Here is a 23,309-nt window from a genome sequence, read left to right as displayed (position 1 = left end):
TACCTCTGACGGTTCCTTAATGATCAACCTTCAGATCTAAGTCGATACCTTTGACGGTTCCTTAATGATCAACCTTCAAATTTAAGTCGATACCTTTGACGGTTCCTTAAATAATCTACTTCAGATATTAAGTCGATACCTTTGACGGTTCCTTAATGTTCAACCTTCAAATTTAAGTCGATACCTTGGACGGTTCCTTAAATAATCTACTTCAGAGTTAAGTCGATACCTTGGACGGTTCCTTAAGACAATCAATTATCCTCCTCAGTCTAATTCGGTTACTACGAACGGTGCTGACACGACAAGAGAATCTAATTCTATCATTACGAACAATGTAGACACGATTATCTCCCCAAGATCTAATTCCATCATCACGAACGGTGTGGACACGATCAACTGACTTTCCTTGTCTAATTCAGTTACTACGAACGGTACTGACACGATCAAATTCTCAAAGATCTAATTCATTTACTACGAACAGTAATGACACGATCAACACTCAAACAACAACTTCCCAAACACTTCAGTCCCGACATCTGGATGGCATCTTTAAGCCCATCTCCAAACACCTGGATGGCATCTTTAAACCCATCTCCAACAAACGTCCCTACTTCAGCTAGGGCAAATTTCTTGGTATTCTAGTGTTCAATCCTCTTCCACCTTCAGATTCCGACTGGCATACAAACCACTCTACATCTTCAGGTGTAAGAAAATTGAACAGGGGCAGCTGTCATACCCCAAAATTTGCCCTCCTAAATTTTATCTGGCGTATGTTTATCATTTCATTTTGCATCATTTTAAAATTTCAACAATAAAAATAAAAATAAATATGCATATATATATATATATATATATATATATATATATATATATATATATATATATATATATTCTATTTTTTCGACTTGCATTTTGGTTTTTATCCATTACTTATTTATTTATTGTTATTAAATTTTCATTTTTTCTTTTGTTATTATTATTATTATCATTGTTTTTTTTTTGATCATGTCCAAAATAAAATAAAAAAAGAGAGAATTTGCATGGGACCACCAATTGAAAGACTCACGTTTTGCGGTTACGGAATCACAATCCCGTTCTTCCTAATTTGCACCCATCATTCAATCAAATTTTGGACAATTATGGAAGCTTTTTAAACCATATTTTCAATCATGCTCCAATATTGGATTCAAAAAGGATTTGATGCAGAATTGTTGCCCTAAGGTGATCGCCTATAAGTATGCAACTTGTTTCATCGAGAAGGGGGGATGCAGAAGGATTGGCAGAGCTTCAAGAGCCCTAAAGAAACTCCAAAAAGTCTCAAAAAAAATCCACATCGTTTTCACAATTGCAGCGAATTGCAGAGCATGTTACGGACTAATTACGCATCCTGGGTGTTTCCTGAAGACGTTTGAATCATCTGCAAGGTCGCACGCGTTAGGCATCATCGCTACATCACCCACGGTTTGCGTTAAAAAATTTTGAGATCGAATTCATGCATACATGTGTTTTTAATATGATTTGACCATATATTCATGATTAGAATGATGCCACGATGCTTTCTGGATTGTTAATTGTAAGTTTAGATGCAGGTTCAAGAGGATGCCATTGTTAGGGTTTTGAAGCTTCAATTTGGGGACTTTCAGATGGAGGCAAAATTACCCCTAACTAATGGCATCCGTATGTCCAGAAGAAGATTTTCGGTTTAGCCATGTTCCTTTTTGGGGTTTATGTGTTGTATTTTGTAGGATTGATGATTAAAGGCTTATAGCAACGGTGAAAAGCTGTGGGCAAAGCTGTGGATAGTCGCGAGGAAGATGATGTCCCCTGCGCGCGCTTCCAAGGGGATTCAAATTTCGTTTTTGCTTATGATCTGGATGTTCGCATCCACTAACAGATGTTGTCTCCAGCGCAGTTGGCAAGCGTGCTCACCTCTTGCCTCAAGATCCTCGGTTCGATCCATACTGAGGACAAGTTCTTTTTTCCTCAAATTAAAACCAAGATTAGGTACACCACTCCAGCGCAAGCACACCATATGTCCTTCAATTCAAACCACCAGATCTCTTGCGAATCCAAATCTGATGCTTCTGAAGGCGCATGACCATGGTGGACGTCCGGAAGACAACCTTATCTGATTATAAGCTAAGCTGCTCAATTTCTTTAATATATTTATACGAATTCTCTTTTCTTCTAAGTTATTCTCTTCTTTGCGCAAATTTTCAGGATTGTCTTTCCAGGTGCCTCCCGACTACGCGCCGCTTCAAAACCCAAAGCTAAGTATTCGATTTTAAAATTCAAAGTCTATTTTGATTTTAGGGTCTGCCCTTATATTTCTGAACTATGCATACATTCACTCTCCATTTTTCTGCCTGTGCCATTTGTTAGGGTTACCTCCGAGGCTTCCCTCCGCCCGCCAACCATGTCAGATCAAATGCAAAGCTAAGTTGCTTTTTATTTATTTATTTAAATCTTTTATCTTTTTGCTTTCTTTAGGGTTAACTGTGTTTGCCTTCGAACCGATAATGCACTCACCCCTTTCTGTTTATTCTTTCTTTTCCAATTTTCAGGGTTTGTCGACTGCCAAAGCTACGAGTATTGGTAACCCTAAACCCTAACCCTGATATTTTCTGTCTTTTATTATTACTTATGCCAAACCCTATTAAGGGATCCGCTGGTTACAATTCCCCTCTCCTCCGCTGGTTTCATTTTCCCCCTTCCCTTTATTGCTTTATATACTGCGTGGTTAGTAAAATAGGGAGTGGCAACCTTAAACTGACTAGCATAATTAATTAAAAGATAAATATCCGAATTGAATCACGTGATTGATGCACACACGCACGCTTTTTGGGTAACCCTCTCTGTTGCCTGTTGCCTGTTGCCTTGTTGCCTGTTGCCTTTGTGTTTTTTGCAGAATAAGCCACGTCCCTTCGAATTCGAAGATACCTCAGCCATGTTGCCTCGATAAAAAGGTCACGACCCTAATGATGCTGCCTTCGATACACAAATGACCTCGACCCTCAGATGTTGCCTACGAAAAAAGGCTGAGGTATCTTCTGGCTGCCTACGAAATGGCTTATTCTGATCCTTGCCTTAGACTACTTGCCCCTCTATGGCATGGGACAGTCTTATGGCAAAGGATGCTTCGACGACCCTTCAACCTCCAAACGAAAGGCTTCCTGCCCTCTTATGGCAAGGATAGACCCTTTCATTCTGAAAGGCAAAAAGAGATCTATCATCTGAGTTTAAGGTAATTGCCCCTAATTGCCTTGCAATGTTCAAACCTTTTTATTATATTCTTTCTCATAATTTTTCAAAAGGGCAACGCTTATTCGCAAGCTAAAGTCCCTATCTCTTTCATCTACATTTTCTAAACAAACGAGCAAGCAAAGCAATTAAGAGCCCATGGAAAACCATGGATGCAAAGGGTGCCTTACACCTTCCCTTTGCATAAATTACCCCCCGAACTCAGTTTTCTTAAAAGGTTTTTTCTGTTTCTTTTTGCCTTTCTGAATTTGTTTGGATAAAATAAAAGTCGGTGGCGACTCTTGCTTACCGCGACATTCCGATTATTAAAAAGTCAGTTCACCGTATTACAAACCTCATAGTGCCAAAGACTATTAGGAACTGTGTTGAGGGTTAGAACATAGCTCTGCTGGGGAGGAAGTGACTTTGCTCGACTTTCCTTACATCCTACACCGCTTGAGGAATCATGAGTTCTTTGGGGGACCATTCTTTGTCTGCCATATTGAAGAGGGACATGGACCTCTTCCGGTGCCCCATGCTTACCAGCACCGATGAATTATACTCTTGAACTTTCATACGGGATGATGACGACCTTTGTGACATGTCATAAGCCAAGATGACGGCTAGACCCTGCAACCTGCACAGAAAACAACGTTTGGGTGCAAATGGTGCCCCTTAGAGCACTTTTATGTTTATGTAACATCATGTTTCGTTTTGATTTTGTGATTATTGCCCCCATGCTTTCAATGCAATGTTTAATAACGAATTAAATCACACCTCGCATGCGCGAAAATGAAAAGAAAGAAAGAAAGCTTTTGCATCAAAAGATCATTTTATTGATGGAATGCCTGTGAATAGGCTTCTGTACAAAGAAGCAACTCCTAAATGAGGTAGTTGCGAAACAGAAAATAAAAAATGCAAAGAGCAAAATGGCAAAGAAAAATGCTCGGATTTCCATTAAAACTGATATTGCTACAGTTCCCATATCCTCGATCCTCTCAATGCTTTCTTCAGAAGGGTAATGGTTGGATTGATCAATCCGTCCTGTCAAGGGCGTATAGTGGTCTTTGTGAAAGATATTCAGACTGCAGCCTCTCGCTTTCGATCCCTAACTTTTGCCTGGATCGCCCTTTCGGGTTTTCAATCCAGCGGGATGCCCCTTTTTGCCTAAGTCGCCCTTTCGGGTTTTCAACTTAGCGGGTTATTCTCTTTTTTTTGTTTTATCCCTAATTTTTGCCCAAACCCTTTTGGTTTGCCGGGATGCCCTTATTTTTGCCTAGGTACGTCGAAAACCCGACGGGTCTTTTATGCGTAGTATTTTTTGACTGAGTCTGAATTGACTGGAAGCGAAATGTCTCCCCCATCCATCTTTGTCAGGATTAAAGCACCACCTGAAAATGCTTTCTTCACAATGTATGGTCCCTCATAGTTGGGAGTCCATTTGCCCCTTGGATCGGTGTGAATTGGCAAAATCTTCCTTACGACTAGGTCACCTGTGTGGAATTCTCGAGGCCGAATTTTCTTGTCATACGCTTTCTTGATCCTCTTTTGGTACAACTGGCCATGGCAGATAGCAGATAAGCGTTTCTCCTCAATTAGATTGAGATGATCAAGCCTCGTTTGAACCCATTCTGTTTCATCGAGTTTGGCGTCCATCAAGACTCTCAACGAAGGAATTTCCACTTCGACAGGTAGTACGGCCTCCATACCGTAAACAAGAGAAAAGGGGGTTGCCCCAGTTGAAGTGCGAACAGAAGTTCTATAGCCGTGTAAAGCAAACGGTAACATTTCATGCCAGTCTTTATACGTTCTGACCATCTTCTGGTCGATCTTCTTTATATTCTTGTTAGCAGCTTCGACTGCGCCATTCATCTTTGGCCGATAGGGTGATGAATTGTGGTGTTCAATCTTGAACTCTTCACACAACTCTGCCATCATCTTGTTATTAAGATTGGACCCATTATCAGTGATGATCTTGTTTGGAACCCCATATCGGCATATGATCTCCTTCTTGATGAAGCGAGTAACGACTTGCTTGGTTACGTTCTTGTAAGAAGCAGCTTCAACCCAATTGGTGAAGTAGTCGATAGCGACAAGAATAAATCTATGTCCATTTGAAGCTTGTGGCTCAATTCGTCCAATCATGTCTATACCCCACATGGCAAAGGGCCAAGGCGACGTCAGGACATTCAGAGGAGTTGGAGGAACGTGAATTCTGTCAGCATACACTTGGCATTTGTGGCACTTCTTCACATATACATAACAATCACTTTCAATTGTCATCCAGTAATATCCCGCTCGCAAGATCTTTTTGGCCATAGAATGTCCACTGGAATGAGTTCCAAAAGATCCTTCATGAATTTCCCGCATGATCAATTCTGCTTCGTGTCTATCCACGCATCTGAGCAAAACTGAATCATAGTTTCTTTTGTACACGACGTCTCTTGACAAGAAGAATTTGGATGCTAACCTTCGAAGCGTTCGCTTATCACCAATCGTAGCATCTTCGGGATACTCTTGCTTCTCAACATACCTTTTGATGTCGTAATACCATGGCTTTTCATCATACACATCTTCAGTAGTGAGACAATGAGCAGGGAATGCATGGGCAGGCTCTTTGTAACGGAGGATCGTTATGTCTGGCACTTCCTTAGGGGAGCTAACTCTGAACATAGCCGCCAACGTAGCCAAAGCATCTGCCAATTGATTTTCCTCTCGGGGGATGTGATTGAAAGTGATTTCCTCGAAAGCGGGCAGCAGCTCCAAGATATAGTCCTTATAAGGAACTAAATTGGGGTGTCTTGTCTCCCAATCACCTCTTACTTGATGTATAACCAAGGCAGAATCCCCATACACCTCAAGGATCTTGATTCTCATATCAATGGCTGCCTCGAGACCCATTATGCAAGCTTCATATTCTGCGACATTGTTTGTGCAATCAAAGCATATTCTAGCGGTGAAAGGGATATGAGTTTGACGAGGAGAAGTCAAAACTGCCCCAATACCATGGCCCATAGCATTTGATGCACCATCGAACGTGAGAGTCCATCGCTCTCCTGGTTCGGGTCCTTCATTATCATCTAATTTCATGATATCTTCATCAAGAAAGTCAAACTTCATCGACTGATACTCTTCTAATGGCTGATGAGCAAGATGATCTGCAAGGACACTTCCTTTGATGGCCTTCTGTGTGACATACTGGATGTCATATTCTGATAAAAGCATATGCCATCGGGCCAGTCTTCCTGTAAGAGCCGGTTTTTCAAAGATGTACTTTATCGGGTCCATTTTGGAGATCAATAGAGTAGTGTGAGTCAACATATACTGCCTCAGTCGGCGAGCAGCCCATACCAAAGCACAGCAAGTTTTCTCGAGTAGTGAGTAGTGGGATTCACAATCGGTAAACTTTTTGCTCAGGTAATAAATGGCGCACTCTTTTCGACCAGACTCGTCATGTTGGCCCAGCACACACCCCATAGATCCTTCAAGCACAGTTAAGTACATAAGAAGCGGCCTCCCAGGAACCGGAGGCATGAGAATTGGTGGCTCTTGGAGATACTGCTTGATCTTTTCGAAGGCTTCCTGACAATGATCATCCCAACGGATATCTTGATTTTTGCGCAGCAGTTTGAAGATGGGTTCACAGGTGTCAGTGAGATGAGAAATGAACCTGGCTATGTAATTCAATCTCCCAAGGAACCCTCGAACCTCTTTTTCATTCTTTGGTGCTGGCATATTCTGTATTGCTCTTACTTTGTCAGGGTCGACCTCAATCCCTCGTTGACTCACAATGAATCCAAGTAACTTTCCAGATCGCACTCCAAAAGTGCACTTATTTGGATTAAGCCTCAACTTGAATTTTCGCAAACGAGCAAACAATTTCTCAAGGTATACCAAATGTTCCTCCTCAGTTTGGGATTTTGCAATCATATCATCGACGTACACCTCAATCTCCTTATGGATCATATCATGGAAAAGAGTCACCATAGCTCGTTGATATGTTGCACCAGCATTCTTAAGACCAAAAGGCATCACCTTATAACAATACGTACCCCACGGAGTGGTAAAGGTAGTCTTGGTCATATCTTCAGGAGCCATCTTTATTTGATTATAGCCAGAAAAACCATCCATGAAGGAGAACACCGAATACTGAGCAGTGTTGTCGACTAGCACATCAATATGAGGCAGAGGGAAATCATCCTTCGGACTTGCCCTATTCAAATCTCGGTAGTCAACACACATGCGTACCTTTCCGTCCTTCCTAGGAACAGGTACTATGTTTGCAATCCAAGGAGGATACTCACACACAGATAAGAAACCAGCCTTCAACTGTTTTTCAACTTCTTCCTTGATTTTCAAAGCCATATCAGGTCGAGTTCTTCGTGGTTTTTGCTTTACAGGCGGACATTCTGGTTTGAGAGGTAGCCTGTGCATAACTATATCCGGGTCTAAACCAGGCATGTCTTCATATGACCAGGCAAAGATATCAACATACTCTCGAAGCAACTCAATCAACCTTCTCTTTACATCACTTTGCAAAGCGGCGCCTATCTTGACTTCTATCTTTACTTCTTCTGTACCGAGGTTGACGATTTCTATGGCTTCTTGATGTGGCTGAATAGATTTTTCTTCTTGTCTCAAAAGTCTTGCCAATTCTTCAGGGACTTCACAATCCTCCCCACTATCCTCATCAGCTTGGTCAATTGGATTCTCAAGGATATCAGGACGTGGAACTGTAACATTATCATTTTTGATGGAGTTCGAGCCAGATCTGCACGATGGATGATTTATGCCTTAGAATGCAACACATAAAAAGGAAAAAAGAGGAAAGCTTTGCCATTTTTGAAAAAATTTTTAAAGTAAAAAACAAAAAATGAAAGAAATGGAACAGTAATTGCATGCGAAGATATGATTTTCATTCAATATTAAACAAACTGAAACAACATGGGGGGCCCTTCTTTATACAAGTGGTCAAAATGCTTAGGGCGAAGCATATGACTTATCGAAACAAGAAAATTACATCTCCATGAAAGTGACTCTAGGGATGTCCAAGATAGTCCAATTGTTGAGTTCCTGTCCAGGCGCAGCATGGCAAATGAATTTGGAGAGATCTTCTTCATCATCCTCATCCACGGCGAGAACTTGACTTCCAGAACTGGTGCTTGCACTGACAAACACTTGAGAAATGGGGGGAATCACCTTCTTTCCAGGAATTATGCTGAGCTGAGTAGAAGAGGATGGTTGATACCCAAGGCCATACTTATCTCGCTTCTCATGAACATCAATCAGCTTGCCCCAGGCACTATGGGGAGTACCAACTTCTAAGAAGGCCTTAGCATCATTTAAAGACGAGAGGGGTGCTCCGAGTTCCTTCTTATTCTCAACCACGGGGAGTTTATCGACCGACACAATCTCTAAGGCTTGAAAAGGTGTCTCTTGTATCTCTCCCTCCACTTCAACATAACGGTATGATGCCAGATTATTGACTATCAAATCCTCTTCACCAGTGATCACAACAATCTTGTCATTCACAACAAATTTCAAACACTAATGGAGGGTAGATGTCACAGCCCCAGCAGCATGGATCCAAGGACGACCCAAGAGGCAAGTGTATGAAGGATGTATATCCATAACATAGAAGGCAATATAGAACATGTGAGGGCCAATCAAGACAGGCAGATCAATTTCCCCTTCTACGGACCTTCTAGAACCATCAAACGCTTTGACACTCATGGTACAAGGCCTCATCATAACCCCATCCATACTCAGCTTGAACAAAGTAGTTTTTGGCATCACGTTAAGAGAAGAGCCTGTATCAATCAAAACCCGAGACAACACAGCATCCAAACATTTTATGGAGATATGTAATGCTTTGTTGTGGGCTCTACCTTCAGGCGGAAGTTCATCATCACAAAAACCCAAACAATTACCAGCAGCAATGTTGGTCACAACCCCTTCGAACTGAGGCACAGTAATGTCTTGAGTTACGTGAGCAGAAGCCAGGACTTTCATAAGAGCATCACGGTGAGCTTCTGAGTGCACCAAAAGGGACAAGATGGAGATTTTAGCTTGAGTTTGGTCAAGTTGATCAATCACCTTGTATTCACTTTTCTTAATGATTCTCAGAAGTTGCTCGGCGTCTTGTGCATTACGGGTCTCAGGCGGATCAACAGCAGCTTGCTTCCCCTTTGTTTGTGCGCTAGCATCCTTGTTGGTTTCTTTAGGAAGTGGAGGAGGGGCAGCAAAGATCCGACCACTACGGGTAATGCCACTAGTGCCAGTAATATTAGTGATGCTCGAATTACCCACTGGAGGACAATCATATTTCTTTCCTCGAATATACACAGCATTATAACTCCAAGGAACAGCCTTGGAATTACTCACAGGAGAGGGAACGAGAGATGAGGTTGAAGAGGTCAGAGGGGCATCTGGAACCTGAATAACCAACGGAGTTCTCGGAGCCTGAATGACCAAGGGAGTACTCGGAGTATGGATGATCAAAGGAGTCCTTTGGGCTTTAGTCGTATCAGCAGGAGAATAAGGGATCTCTAGAATAGCCACTTCGTCATCAGGAATAATTTTTTCCACTCTAATGACACCTTCATTCATCAACTTTTGGATCTCATTCCTCAAACCGGCACATTCCTCTGGATTAGAAGAACACTGCAAACAGAAGTCATGTAGTTCACACAGAATCCTTTGTTGCACAAGATATTCTCTGACTATTGCAAGCGGCATTTTGACTTCATTCACATCAGTTACCAGGATTTGTTCGTCACACAATTCAACAGCATTGGTCGTACCTGCATGAGGAGGCATAGGATTATTCTGCACATTAGGACCAATAGGAGTGAACGAGATGAGCTTGTCATCGAGAAGATCCTGGACTTTGTATTTTAACGCTTTACACTTTTCAATCGTATGGCCTGGAGCGCCTGAATGGAATTCACAACGAGCATTAGCATCATATCCTGGAGGAAGAGGACTAGGCGGAGGGCCCATTTCACGGAGTTGCACCAACTGACCAGCAAGTAATTGGGGAAGGAGCTGGGCATACGGCATCGGAATCGGATCTATACGCCTATCAGGGTACCTCTGCCTTTGTGGAGCTCTTTGACCTTGAGGCCTAGGATTCTGTTGACGGTTCTGAGGAGCAGCAACTTGTTGTTGTGGTACGAAAGGTTGTTGGGGTGCCATCCATGGTTGTGGAAATGCAGCAGCGTATGCCTGAGGGGCATACGGATTGGGGACAGCATATGGCATCGGGTAGTAAGGAGGTGGAACAGCAGAGTATACTGGAGTTCGACCTTGGTCAACTGAAGCAGTACTGGTTTCACCTTCTTTCTTCTTCACAAACCCAGAATACGGCTTCTTACCATTACCACTTGAGTTGCTAGGACTAGTAACACCCTGAATGGTACCAGCTTTTACACAGTTCTCAACCCGTTCACCAATGATGACCACATCCGAGAAGGACGGAGAAGTATTACTAACCATGTGCTGAAGGTACGGCCCTTTCAGAGTACCCATAAACAGATCAATCAATTCTCGGTCAAGAAGAGGAGGTTGAACTCGAGCAGCAAGTTCACGCCACCTCTGGGCATATTCTTTGAAAGATTCTTCAGACTTTTGTGACATATTTTGCAGTTGGGCACGGCTAGGAGCCATAGCAGTATTGTAGTGGTATTGTTTCAAGAAGGCATCAACAAGTCCTCCCCAAGTACTGACATTGGCCCTCTCAAGTTTCATATACCACTCCAACGGGGCTCCTGTGAGACTGTCCTGGAAGAAATGCATAAGCAGAGGTTCGTTCTCGGCGTGAGCGGCCATCTTACGACAGTAAGAACGAATGTGAGTTTCCGGGAAGGTAATTCCCTTGTACTTATCAAAATCTGGCACCTTGAACTTCGGTGGAATAACAATTCCAGGTACCAAGCTCAAAGCAGCAGTGTCGAAACTCGAAGTTTTAGCAACCTCGACGGCCTTGAGGCGCTCTTCGAGAGCTTGGTACATCTTAGCAGTCTCGGTCAACTCAGCAGTAAGATCATGTTCAAGATCAATAACCTCATGGTGGTCGTCCACTACCTTTGGTATCCCCTCAACAGGAATCTCCTTGGTCTTTACTCCCCCATCAGCAGAGTTGGTAGGAGTATCCTTGATTAATCCAGCAACGCTCTTTCTGAGCTCTTCTTGTCCTTGGACAACGACATGGAGAGTCTCCATAAGTTGGGTCATTCTTTCCCCATAACATCCATATCCCTACGAAGGGCGGCTTGATTCTATTCAAATTGGTCCATGATCCTCTTCTCGTTGTTCCTGGTGCGGTAAGGATGAAAGGAAGTCAGCTTTGTCGTTGAAGCAGAAATCTGTTGCTGAAAGGGACCCCAATTAGTTTCTTGTACAATAACCTGAAAGTGCAATGTGATAATGTGAATGCATGAGTGCATGTGTGCGTATGACGTGATGTGCCATTTTCAGAGTATCCAAGATTTAATATTGATCCAGAATAGCTAACAATGTGACAAAAGATAAGTATCAAGAGAAACTAGTTCTTTTTCATTCATAACAGAAATTTAAACTTGGGCAAGCCATACATCAACAAGATAGTTCAACAAAGGAAATAAAAGACCCCATCCAACAAGTCTGGTGGTGGTCGAGACATACAAACTCAAACATCAATCCATCTGAACATAAAACAGAGGTCCTCCTTGTCTGAAGTGCTCATCACTCCACTTCTTAGTTTCATCAAACAGTTTCTTGGTTGCTTCTCGATCTTTTCCTTTAAGAAGGCTTTGAATCACCTCATCTTTGCGAAACAAATGCCCATCCAACTTCTTGCAGCATTCCCTAAGTTCGTCACATCCTTTACATTCTGGGAGATAATCCTTCTCAGGTGCATTCTCCATATTTGCCATTTGATTTCTGAGCTTGACATTCTCTTCTGTTAGTCGTGCGGAGCGGAGGTGACTTCCTTTTAGCTGTGTCTCGACTGCTATTCTCTGAGTAGTCTCATCTTCCAGTTTCTTTTTCATAGTCCTCAGCTGGTATTTAGTCTCTTTTTCTAACTGGAGCTTGTAGGCCTTCAAGTCTTCTCTGTACTCTTGCTTGAGCTTCTCTTCTGCCTCTTTTATGGCCCTTTTTATGATCTTCTCATTATCCTCGACAACGACAGTGGTGGCTTTTTCACCCCTTTCAGTTCTAGTCCTCTTTTGAACTCTGGAAGATCCTCCTTTCAACATTTTAACCTCATGTGCTAATTCAGCCCTTTTCTGATTCACCAAGAAGTACTCTATCTTAGCATCTTGCCCCTTCTCACGCAACCGGATGTTTTCCACATGTACTTGGGTATAGTCTTCAGCTGGCACGGTGGCAGTTAAAACTTCAGGTGGTTGTTCATACAATGGTTTAACCTTCGGGAAAGGCAACAGGCGCTCCTTGACTCTATCTTTCACCCAATCAGTGTAAGCTTGTTTAGCAACGGCATTCTTCCCTCCCAAGGAAGTTCGGTTATCTGTATGAATACTATTCCAGGCGCTCCTCACTTTTTCTAGACCCTCTGGATCAGCCCCTTTCTTAAAGCAAACGGATTCGAATATTTCTTTGTCTAACGGCTTGTCCTTTAGCGCAAAACCCAACTGGCGCAGCGCTAGCCTCGGATTGTAATTGATGACTCCCTTCGTTCCTATGAGGGGAACATTGTCAAAACTACCACATCTAGTAATAACTTCCTCTATCCCTTTCCCAAGGTGATACCAAACGATGTCATTCGCCGTAAGCCCCATGATCCTTTGAGGCCATTTCTGTGAGTCTCTTGTTGTGACAAACGGTCCACTTTTAGGCAAGTGTGAAGTGAACCACTCGTATAACAACGGTAAACAGCCTCCAACTGCTCCCTTCGTCCCATACCTGGAATGAACAGCATAATAAGTATCTGCCAAGAGAGTAGGCACGGGGTTTTGATCCATAAAGAGGCAAATGGCAGTGAGATCGACGAAATTCGGGATATTCGGGAACAACACCAAACCATAGATCATAACAGCTAAGAGGGCATTGAATTCTTTCCATTTCTTCTCAATAACAAGGGCATTAGCTTTTCTCATCAGAAATTTAACATAGAATCCGTGGGTTCCACCATTAGGCTTCCAGTTATCTGTAACATCTTTCATGCTCAAATAAAGAGCACCAGCAATTCGGTCCATTCTCGGTTTCTCAGGTACACATACAAAAGGAATCCTGTGTTGAACCTTAATCTTGAGGATGTCAGCATATTCTTCAAGGGTTGGTGCCAGTTGGTAATCAGGAAAGGTGAAACATCGTAACTCAGGATCGTAGAACTGAAGAAGTGTGTATAGAGCCCATTCATCAACCCGAGAAGTTAACATGTGTAGGATATGACCATATGTCTTCCTGAACTCATCCAAGTTATGCCCAGTAACTGAAGTACTCAAACGAATCAGAGGCGTTATATCCTCACGGAAGAAACTGCAGGTGAAAGTACGCCTAGTAACCTCTTTGGTAGCGATCGCGTTGTTAGCCATTTCAAGTGAAGAAGATAATAACCTTGGATACCCTGAAAAGAATGGCATGCACATGAGAAATAATAATACTTTTTTCTTTCTTTTTTCTTTTCTTTTCCCTTTTTTACATATCTTTTCTTTTCTTTTCTTTTCTTTTTTTTTTCTGAAAGGTAAACATGCCATGATGTAAATGATGCAATGGAGTTTTCCCCACATAGGAGAAGTGTGTGTGGCCTCTGGATGAGATCGGACGTTGCAGGATCAAAGGTCCGGCATAGGCACAGTGAAACCATAAGAACACAAGTCACCAACAGAACAGAACGGTCACCAACGGTACCTGTCATGTATATCCCACCCCACTCACAGGTGTAGTCTAGGTCAAGGTAGGTCAATGGCTTCCAGCGTTATCAGTTCTCCTGAAATACCATCATTGTCGCAAATACATGCCAACAACGGTATTTCATTTGAACCTCGACTGGTCGTGGGTCTCATGATCGCAATCAACAGAACCTGACATTCTGTTGGCGTCATGACTATCCATTCTATCCTAGGTATCCTATGTGTCACTCTGGCCTGGGTATTGGGCCTTTTACCTCATAGAACATCCCACCCAACCTGCAAAACAGAACAGAAGACCCCAAGGAACACAAAATATAATCCATATGCATGATGTGCAAGCAGAAATAAACATGATATGCAAGCAGAAAATAAACAGGACATGCAAAACATAAAATAAATACATAAAATAAATAAAGGCACGTATAGAGAAAACATAGCACACCCAGTAAATAAACAAACAAACGGATAGGCTAGGATCGACTCACTAAGGATGGACCAGCAACAGGTCTAGCAACATCCCCAGCAGAGTCGCCAGCTGTCGCACGCTCGCGAAAAATGAACAGAGTCGCCACCAATATATTTATCCCAAAAGGGAAAGGAATACCGGATAACCTACAAAGGAAGGAACAAGGTCTTGCGACCAGAGAATCAAGGTACGGGAGTCGGTTACGCGAGGGGAAGGTGCTAGCACCCCTCGCGCCCATCGTACTCGATGGTATCCACCTGCGTTTGTTTCTATCTAAAGGGTGTGTCTATGTCTATGTCTAAATGCGAATGAATGCAAAATGTAGGGAAAATAAAAGTTGTACTCGCACGGGCCCTACCCCGCTGCCTACGTATCCTTTTCAGGAATCAGAGAAACCGTAGCTCGGCTAAAGATTTTCTGTTTGTTTTTGTGTTTTTTAAATGGGCGGAGTCAACGTTCACGTTCTTGCATAAGGGATCGCCTACGATGCGTACGAACGGAAATGACATTGCCCTTAGGTGCCAACGAGGCAAGAGAAAAAGAAATGATTGGTTTGTGTCTTTTAGGATAGATGAGTGATGAACAGTTCCCAATACCGGGCCACTCACCACTTTCTCTACTTTGCTTTAGTCTGAACCATTGTTAGATGTTTTAAAGCGTTTTTGGTTGTGTATTTTTTAAGGGAATTTACTTCACGATTCGAATCACATAAAATGTATAATGATCGAGAAGCAGATTAGAGAATGAATCCTACTCACTTCCATCCCATTATGTAATGTTTGAGAAACAGATTAGAGAATGAATCTCACTCATTTCTCTCCCATTAATTAATGTTTGAGAAACAGATTAGGGAATGAATCCCACTCGTTTCTCTCCCATTAAGTAGCGACCGAGAAACAGATTAGGGAATGAATCCCACTCGTTTCTATGCCACTAAGCGATTGAGAAATAGGTTAGGGAATGAATCCCACTCATTTCTCTATCACTTGCTTAATGTGATTCGCATCTTCCTTTTATTAATGTTTTAAAGAGTTGAAAAAGAAAAAGAATGCAAAAGGGAACTAGATCTACCATTATAATCTATGTTATTCTAATCTACTAATGGCCCTAAGGTTGAGGATAACTATCCTATCTCAATTCCCCTTAACAAAGAAGGAAGAGTCTAAGGGAACATGGCAAGCAATAGTAAGGAATAAGCAACATCAAAGCAAGAAATGAGAGGCTAAGCATGGAAACAAGAGAGGGAAGCCTCAAGTCAGTAGCAAAACAAGGGATTCAGTGTCCCAAATCAAATACAAAAGCATCACGGTATCATACAAAAATATCCACAAGAAGTTACCAAAGTATCGCATACGTCATTACTTACCAATTAGCGGACAAACATCGATTAATCAAAGCAAAAGCAAGTGAACACATGGTTTAAGCTTGAATTCAGTAGAAAACTCATTCATTTAGTTCCAATATCCTATGTTAATCCATATTAACCAATTAGCATGAAACAATACAAAACTCTAACCAAAACTAGACAACACTAGGTTAATACTAGCTAAACGGTTTCAAGTTGCGAATGAAGTTAGAAACATGCAATCAAATGGTACAAGTCAGTAGAAAATAGCCTATACTAGATGCCTAAACAACCACAAAGTCATGCCAAGAAGTTCCACACAAAATTACGGGTCATTTGTACAAGTTACGGTGCAATCGTCAACCAAAAACAAGTTATTTACATGTGATAAAGAAAAATCGAGTAAAATGGGAAAACATGATCTAAAATTTTCAATTCCAGGTTTTAGGACCTCTAGACATACCTAATTATATGTACAAAAAGTAACCAACATCATTGCATGAATGTAAATCGAATTATAGATCAAATTCACATGGTTAACCACTTAGAAGAACACATCGATCGGGTAAAAGAAACCTAATGAAAATCTAATCAAGACATGGAATTGCACTTTTATTTTTTATACACATGAAGATATAGGAGCCTACTGATATAACACAAAAAATGGGAATTCAATTCTACTTCTAAGGCACTCAACCGAATTATTTTGTAAAACACACTAAACATGCAAAAATATGAACATATCTAAGAAAAAGATTTATTTAAAATAGCAAACTAGTTTCTAAAAATCTATAAAAAATACCGCAATTATTTACACACATGGAAGTGTCTAAAACATATTTTTATCACATTTTTTATTTAAACCAAAATAGATTTATGAGTCAAAAGTTAGAGTTAAAACAAAATTAAAACAACCTATATCTGCCTAACAGGAGGGGTGTAGTAGCAACATCTGGCATGAGCTAATCCTTTTATAAGTAGCGCTTGGGCCCAAATATAGGGGGGTGTTGAAAGCATAGCGCCTGGGCCCGGTCCACATTCAATCTATTCCCTTTTATTCCCCATTTTATTTTAATCAGTAAATGCAATTATTGGTCAACATGAACGTGACATGCTAAATGCAATAAAGAAAAACATCAATTGGTCATAGTGCATTTAAGTGACTACAAAACAAAATATTCTTGGACCAATCACAGCTAAACACGTCACAAACTCATCATATGGATAAAACGAAGTAGCAAAATACTGGGAAATGAGGCCAATAGGGGTTAGCCACGCAGGACAGAGAGGGGAAGTTTCATGCACACACAGAGACGCCGGAGCGCAGCCTCCGGTCGTCTTCTCCGGCCACGGCGGCGGCTGACGAGGGTGAAATCCCCCAGAAAAGACAAAAGCCCACACCTTTCAACTCGGAATTCTGCGTAGATTCCAAATCCAGTCTCCATTTTTAATTTTAATCATTCTATCGAGCTAAACGGAACGACTTACCAAACCCTAATCTTTCTAATCTTCGTCAAAAAACGCTCGAAACATGTTAACACGTTCATAATCAACCGCAAGTTCAAACACATGGTATAAGCATCCAGGCAATGAGTCTCTTATGCAAAATGAATCCAAACTCACAGATAATAGCGAAGCATACACGAAGTCACACATGTAAATCCACACTAAATGCATATGACCTATTATACGTGATTAGCATGGCGCTCAAAGAGATCGAAACATACCTGGAACGGATCTTGATCTACACAGAAAGAAGATACCACTGCTCCTTCTTGAATGCACGAAGCTTGATGATGATAGTTCTGGGAAGATTCCAACCTTCACTGAGCAGTACAATCAGATCCAGAGATGAGGCATGGCCGTGTCTTGCGCTTGATCTCGAAGAGAGCTCTTAGGAACCATAGCAAGGAGATTGTGATGTCTTTATGTAGTTGAAGATGATGATATTACGTGGACGAAGGTGATGGTGGCTCGGTCTTGAAGATGATGAAAGGTAGAAGATGATGAAGGTTAGTGGTGCTGAAGGTGGTTCGCGGTGGTTGTAGTAGAGGTAGGCGGTGGTTGAAGATGAAGGTGGAAGAGTTTGTTACAATTTGTAACAAACTCTTGGAGAGTGTATGAGGAGTGAGAGAGAATCGAGGGAATGAGAGAGTTTGAAACTGGAAATAGGGAATGAATGCGTCACCTTGAATTCGTGAAAGATTTATGTTTTTATAGTATGAGGTGTATGTGTTATGGTGTGTCGTGTTGTAGGGTAACTTTTCTCCCCCAAACTTAGGAAACAAGTATAGTGCATATGAGGGAAAAGTTTTGCATGTCTTTTATATGTGCATGAGTTGCATGGTTATTTATGGAAAGGTAGTGAGCTGGTGCATGCTGCGAGTGTATGGCATAAATCTCGAGCCAATATTCTTTCCAAGATACCATCTTTGCTTGTGTATATCTCTCACCATGGTTCACCAACTGATTCACTCTTGGGGTCACTGTAAAGAGGACATGTAATGGTGTAGTAATGGTGTTGGAAGTGTCTTGAGATGATGCATGGAGTCCTCACAAACTGACTTTAAACATGGTGGAGTAGCACTGCATGGTATGGTGCGTGCCTGGCCTGACCCGGCTTCAAATTCGTGGCAAAGGTGTGGTATGGTCAGGGAGCGACTTTGAGTGTCTCTATCTTGTTCCACGCTCGTCCAAAATTAATGATTCTGATCTCATTGGATAGAGGGTATGGCATAGAATTGCTAGAGACCAAGCTTGCTCAGAATGGAGATTTGTGGAGGATTAAAACTGGACTTGAAAGTAACACACCATGTGTTTGTGAAAATGACATACGTGACCAGGATTCATGCCCAGCCAGATGCATAACTTGGACCAGTATGAACATGTGACTTTGGAGCCTTGTAAACGATTCATTCTTCGTCCAAATGGACTGATTCTTGTTCCATAGTGTAGAAGACATGGCAAGGAGCAGATACATACCCAGTTTGCATTTGTAGAGTTCCTGAATTGCCCTAGAATTGGCTTCAAAGTTGGCACGCCACATGCTTGATGAAATGTGTTACGTATGACCAGAATTGTGCCCAGCTTCATGACTTGCATAAATGGATTTCTTCAATCTTTGAACTCTTATATCTCTCAAACCATGCTTCAAATGAAAATGTTTCAAACTACAAAGTTGTAGAGAGCTACGATTAGAGCGTTTTTCATGTTGTGACTTTTCTGAGAAAATGGCCGTTGACACGTGTAAACTGATGCTGAAGCGGACTGATCACCATGTCTTAAAATGCCAAAATAATTTCTAAGTATGAAAATTTCCATTTTTGGCCATATATCCCGAAATGGAAACTTTGACCAATTCTTCCTGATTTTATTATTCCTTTGACTTTTCTTGACTGACTTTTCACCGAAAGTCAATATTTGAACAATTCTTCTGATTTTGACCCAAAAGTCAACTGTTCTGATTTTTCCGATTATTGATGAAATTCCCGATTAAAGCTTTCCAGTCAAATCCAGTCAAACGAATGTGTCCACATGGTCAATATGAAAGCTTCTCACTCATAAAATCCATTCCTGATTATATGTTGACCAGAAAGTCAACTGGTTGACTTTGGTCAAGGGAACCCTGATTAAGAGGATCAGATGACTTCTAGACTTGTACACCTCCATCAATGCCTTGAGTTGAGGAAAACCCATAAGAGCTCTTTCTTGCTAGTCTTTGATTGGTACCAATGATATGTATGTATGCAATGACATGACCTAGATGGATGTATGCTCAGAGATTGTAAACTAGATAGATAAGGGTAGGACAAATTTGGGGTATGACATCTGCAAAGCCCATCTTACTAAGCATACACCGCAGAAAACCCCAATCAACCCTGTCATATGCCTTACTAATGTCAATCTTAAGGGCCATAAACGCCTTACTGCCACGCGTCCTCCTTTTGAGAGTATGAATAATCTCCATGGCCATCATAGCATTATCCAGGATAGAACGATTCTCCACAAAAGCAGATTGTTCCTCCGAGACACATTTAGGTAGGAGACATTTCATTCTATTGGCTAAGAGTTTAGAAACTAACTTATAAGCCACATTACACAAGGATATAGGACGAAGCTCCTTCATAGATTGAGGGTTAGCACACTTCGGGATCAAACAGATATTTGTTTCTGAGAGAGCAGAAGGGAAAAAACCTCGTTCAAGCCAATTAGACGCCGCCACAAAAATATCATCCCCACAAAGGTGCCAAAACTTCTGATAGAATGCCGGGTTGAAACCATCCGGACCGGGGGACTTATCCGGATGCATGAGACTAAGGGCTGCAAAGAGTTCCTCCTTAGTTATACTTGCCAACAACCTATTATTGTCTTCGCTTGAGATAACTGGGTGAATATAATCCAAGACAGGATCATAAGTACCTTCACTAGCTGTGAACAGATTTTGAGAATATCTTTCAGCTATACCACACATGCCAGCCTGATCGTGAACCTCTCTAGCACTTTCATCCAACAACATATTCAACTTCTGGTAATTCTTCCGCACAGTGGCCAATCTATGAAAGAACTTCGTATTGCGGTCGCCGTTACATAACCAGTGCATTTTTGCACGCTGCTTCCAAAAAATTTCATCACGGATGAGCACCTTATTATATGCACGTTGAGCTTCTATAAACCGCGAAGACGAAACCACATCATGATTACCTCGAAACATTTCCATAGTTGCCAACAGCTCTGTTTGTTCCTCCTTTTGTCTTCTGTATCTATTACGACTCCACTTCGCTAGCTCAGAAGCACAAGTTTCAATACGATTCATTACTTCCCTATTTTCCTCCTTCTTCCAACCATTAGCTACCACCATTTCAACATCATCTTCTTTCAGCCAAGAGTTCTCAAATTTGAACGAATACTGCCTCTGCCTCCGAACCGGTTGAAAACAATGCAGAAGAATAGGACTATGATCCGAATGCGAAGCTAACAAATTTACTAGCTTAGACTCGGGAAACAGGTCCAGCCAGTCAGTACTGGCAAGAGCTCTATCTAATCTTTCCTCCACAACACGGTTCGTACCTCTACTTTTGATCCAAGTAAAAGGATGACCCTGCAAATGAATACCAGTAAGGTTACAGTCACTAATATCCTGTCGAAACCCCGCACAAAGCCAATTTGGATGGGGATGAATCCCACGTTTATCATCTTGAGAGAGAAGGTCATTAAAGTCACCAATGATACACCACGGAATACTCGACATCTCCCGGAGGCTACGAATCATGTTCCAAGCTTGATGGCGCCTTGTTCTCTCAGGAAAACCGTAGTAACACGTAAGTCTCCAATCACCTTTAACCGAATCGTGAATCAAAATATTGACAAAGTTCCTCGAGAAATTCATAACACTGCATTGTGAATTGTGTTTCCAAAGGACTGCAAGACCACCACTCCTGCCTTCAACGTCTACCACGAAACAAGAACTGAATTTCAACAACAAACGAATGCTTTCTAACTTCTGAGTTTTTGCCAACGTCTCCGAAAGGAAAATAACATCCGGTTGGTGTTGTTGAGCTAATCTCCGCAAATTCGGAATTGCTCTCGGGTTGCTCAGGCCCCGACAATTCCAGCTGAGAATCTTCATGAGTCCCGGCAGTCCTGGCTGCCAGGACGTGCCGATAAAAAATGCTGGCTAGTAATCGATTCAACACTGCCCGAACCAGAAACACTTTCTCTCCTCCTTTTCCGTTCCATTTGTTCTTCGCTACTGTCACGTATGTTTTCCTGGGGATCATGCTGTAATTTTTGTTGCTGCTCCAAACAGTTTATACCAAGATGCTGGGATATGCTAGGCTGATACTGGTTAAGTGTGGAGGCAATTGTGTTTGGCTTAGGATCACCGGTTTTGGGTTGTTTAGGCTGGCTATTTTTTGGTTTAAAACGATGGCCTTTAGGAGTTAAATGGGCAGGATTTTTATTGTTAACAGAGGTTACTCTTTTTGGTAGTTCGGGTTTCATAGTAACAACAGGTTGCATGGGGATAAGGGACGGTTGTTTAACTGTTTCTGCTGAAAAGGTAATAGGTATCGGGGTGTCAGGGGAAGAAAATTCCAACGTGGTACCAGATTTTAATTGGCCAGAATGTGTAGCGGTAAAAGCTCCTAGTGGGCCCGTCAAATGCTCCTTAAGTGGGGGCTTGGTAGAAATTAAGGCTAGGTCTGACTCAGCCTGGAAAAAACGGCTCATTAAAGGATTTTGTGAAACCCCTTTTCCTTGGAATATGCTGTCGGTTGGGAATTTAATGGCAGGGTTAATGGAGAAATCAGAGTTTGTCCCCTCAATAAATGGATGGAATATTCTGTCTTGATGGGATAATGATTGGCCATTATTCTGATGATTCAAAATGGAAACAGGAATTGCTGAATCACGAACAGTGAGGGAAAGTGGGTCCCCCACCTGAGGCAAGACACGATTACTCTCCAGCCCAGGAGAGTGAGAGTCACGCGCCTGATTCTCTTCCGTAGAAGCCATACTCGAGCTGCAGCTGCCAGAATCTTTTTTCAACCATCGGGACACCGGTCCACTCCCACCTCGTCTTAACTCAGCTCTAATCTCACTCGACCACAATCTAACACCAGTATCTTCCGGCATGGCAAAACGGACTTCACATTTCTGTTCTGAGTGGCCAAGTATACCGCACACAAAACAGAAAAGTCCCAGCTTTTCGTATTTAAACGAGACCGTACACCATTCACCACCCTTATTTTTCACTCTAGTTTGTTTCTTCAACGGCTTCCTCACATCAATCTTCACTCTTAGCCTCATGTACTGTCTCCAAAAGCTCGAGTTATTATTTTTGTCATATTCCACAAAAACCCCAATGAAGTTTGCTATGGTTGTCCCTACTCTTTCAAGCATCAAACCGGCGGGAAGATTATGCACCTGGACCCAGAAGTCCACGAAGAACAGTGGAATACTATCCAGTTGGACTCCCAATTGCATCCTCTCAATGATCAGAAGGTGACCATCAAAAGACCATGGTCCTCCATTGATTGCTGACTCCATATCAAGTTTGTGGTCAAACTGAAACAAAAATAATCCCTCCTTCGCCTTTTTGATTGATACCCCCTTCACCGGTCTCCACATATCCGCCACTCTCGCTTTCATCGAGTTCAAGTGAATAGGCCTATCACAAAGAAATCTGCCTACTAAACACCAACGTAAACCCCCTACTTCATCTCCCTCCTCATCCACCTCAAAACAAAACCCCTCATCATCTACCTCTTCATGAAGCGACAGATCCTCTAGGTTCGGTGTTGACATCGAGTCGAAAGACAAACCAGAAAAGAGATCCAAATAAACCAGGATAGAGAAAAAAAAAAACAAGAACTCCTCACAAGAGGAGAAAACACAAACCCTA

At 42.0% G+C, this 23,309-nt stretch overlaps 1 protein-coding gene across 1 annotated transcript; it reads right to left on the bottom strand.

Annotated features, from left to right (window-relative positions):
* Nucleotides 1–21,529: 21,529 nt before the first annotated feature.
* On the bottom strand, nucleotides 21,530–23,212 carry LOC131632982 (uncharacterized). Its single transcript, XM_058903688.1, has one exon. The coding sequence runs from the start codon at nucleotides 23,210–23,212 to the stop codon at nucleotides 21,530–21,532; it is 1,683 nt and encodes a 560-aa protein (XP_058759671.1).
* Nucleotides 23,213–23,309: the final 97 nt, after the last annotated feature.

The sequence above is a fragment of the Vicia villosa genome, unplaced genomic scaffold, assembly GCF_029867415.1.
Source record: "Vicia villosa cultivar HV-30 ecotype Madison, WI unplaced genomic scaffold, Vvil1.0 ctg.001059F_1_1, whole genome shotgun sequence".
In the NCBI taxonomy this organism is placed as follows: Eukaryota; Viridiplantae; Streptophyta; class Magnoliopsida; order Fabales; family Fabaceae; genus Vicia; species Vicia villosa.
Note: the sequence above shows the minus strand (reverse complement) of the source record. Positions and strands in the feature narration are given on the sequence as shown.

Excerpts from the sequence above, each read along its gene's own strand:
- LOC131632982 (XM_058903688.1), bottom strand. The coding sequence starts at position 23,212 with ATGTCAACACCGAACCTAGAGGATCTGTCGCTTCATGAAGAGGTAGAT.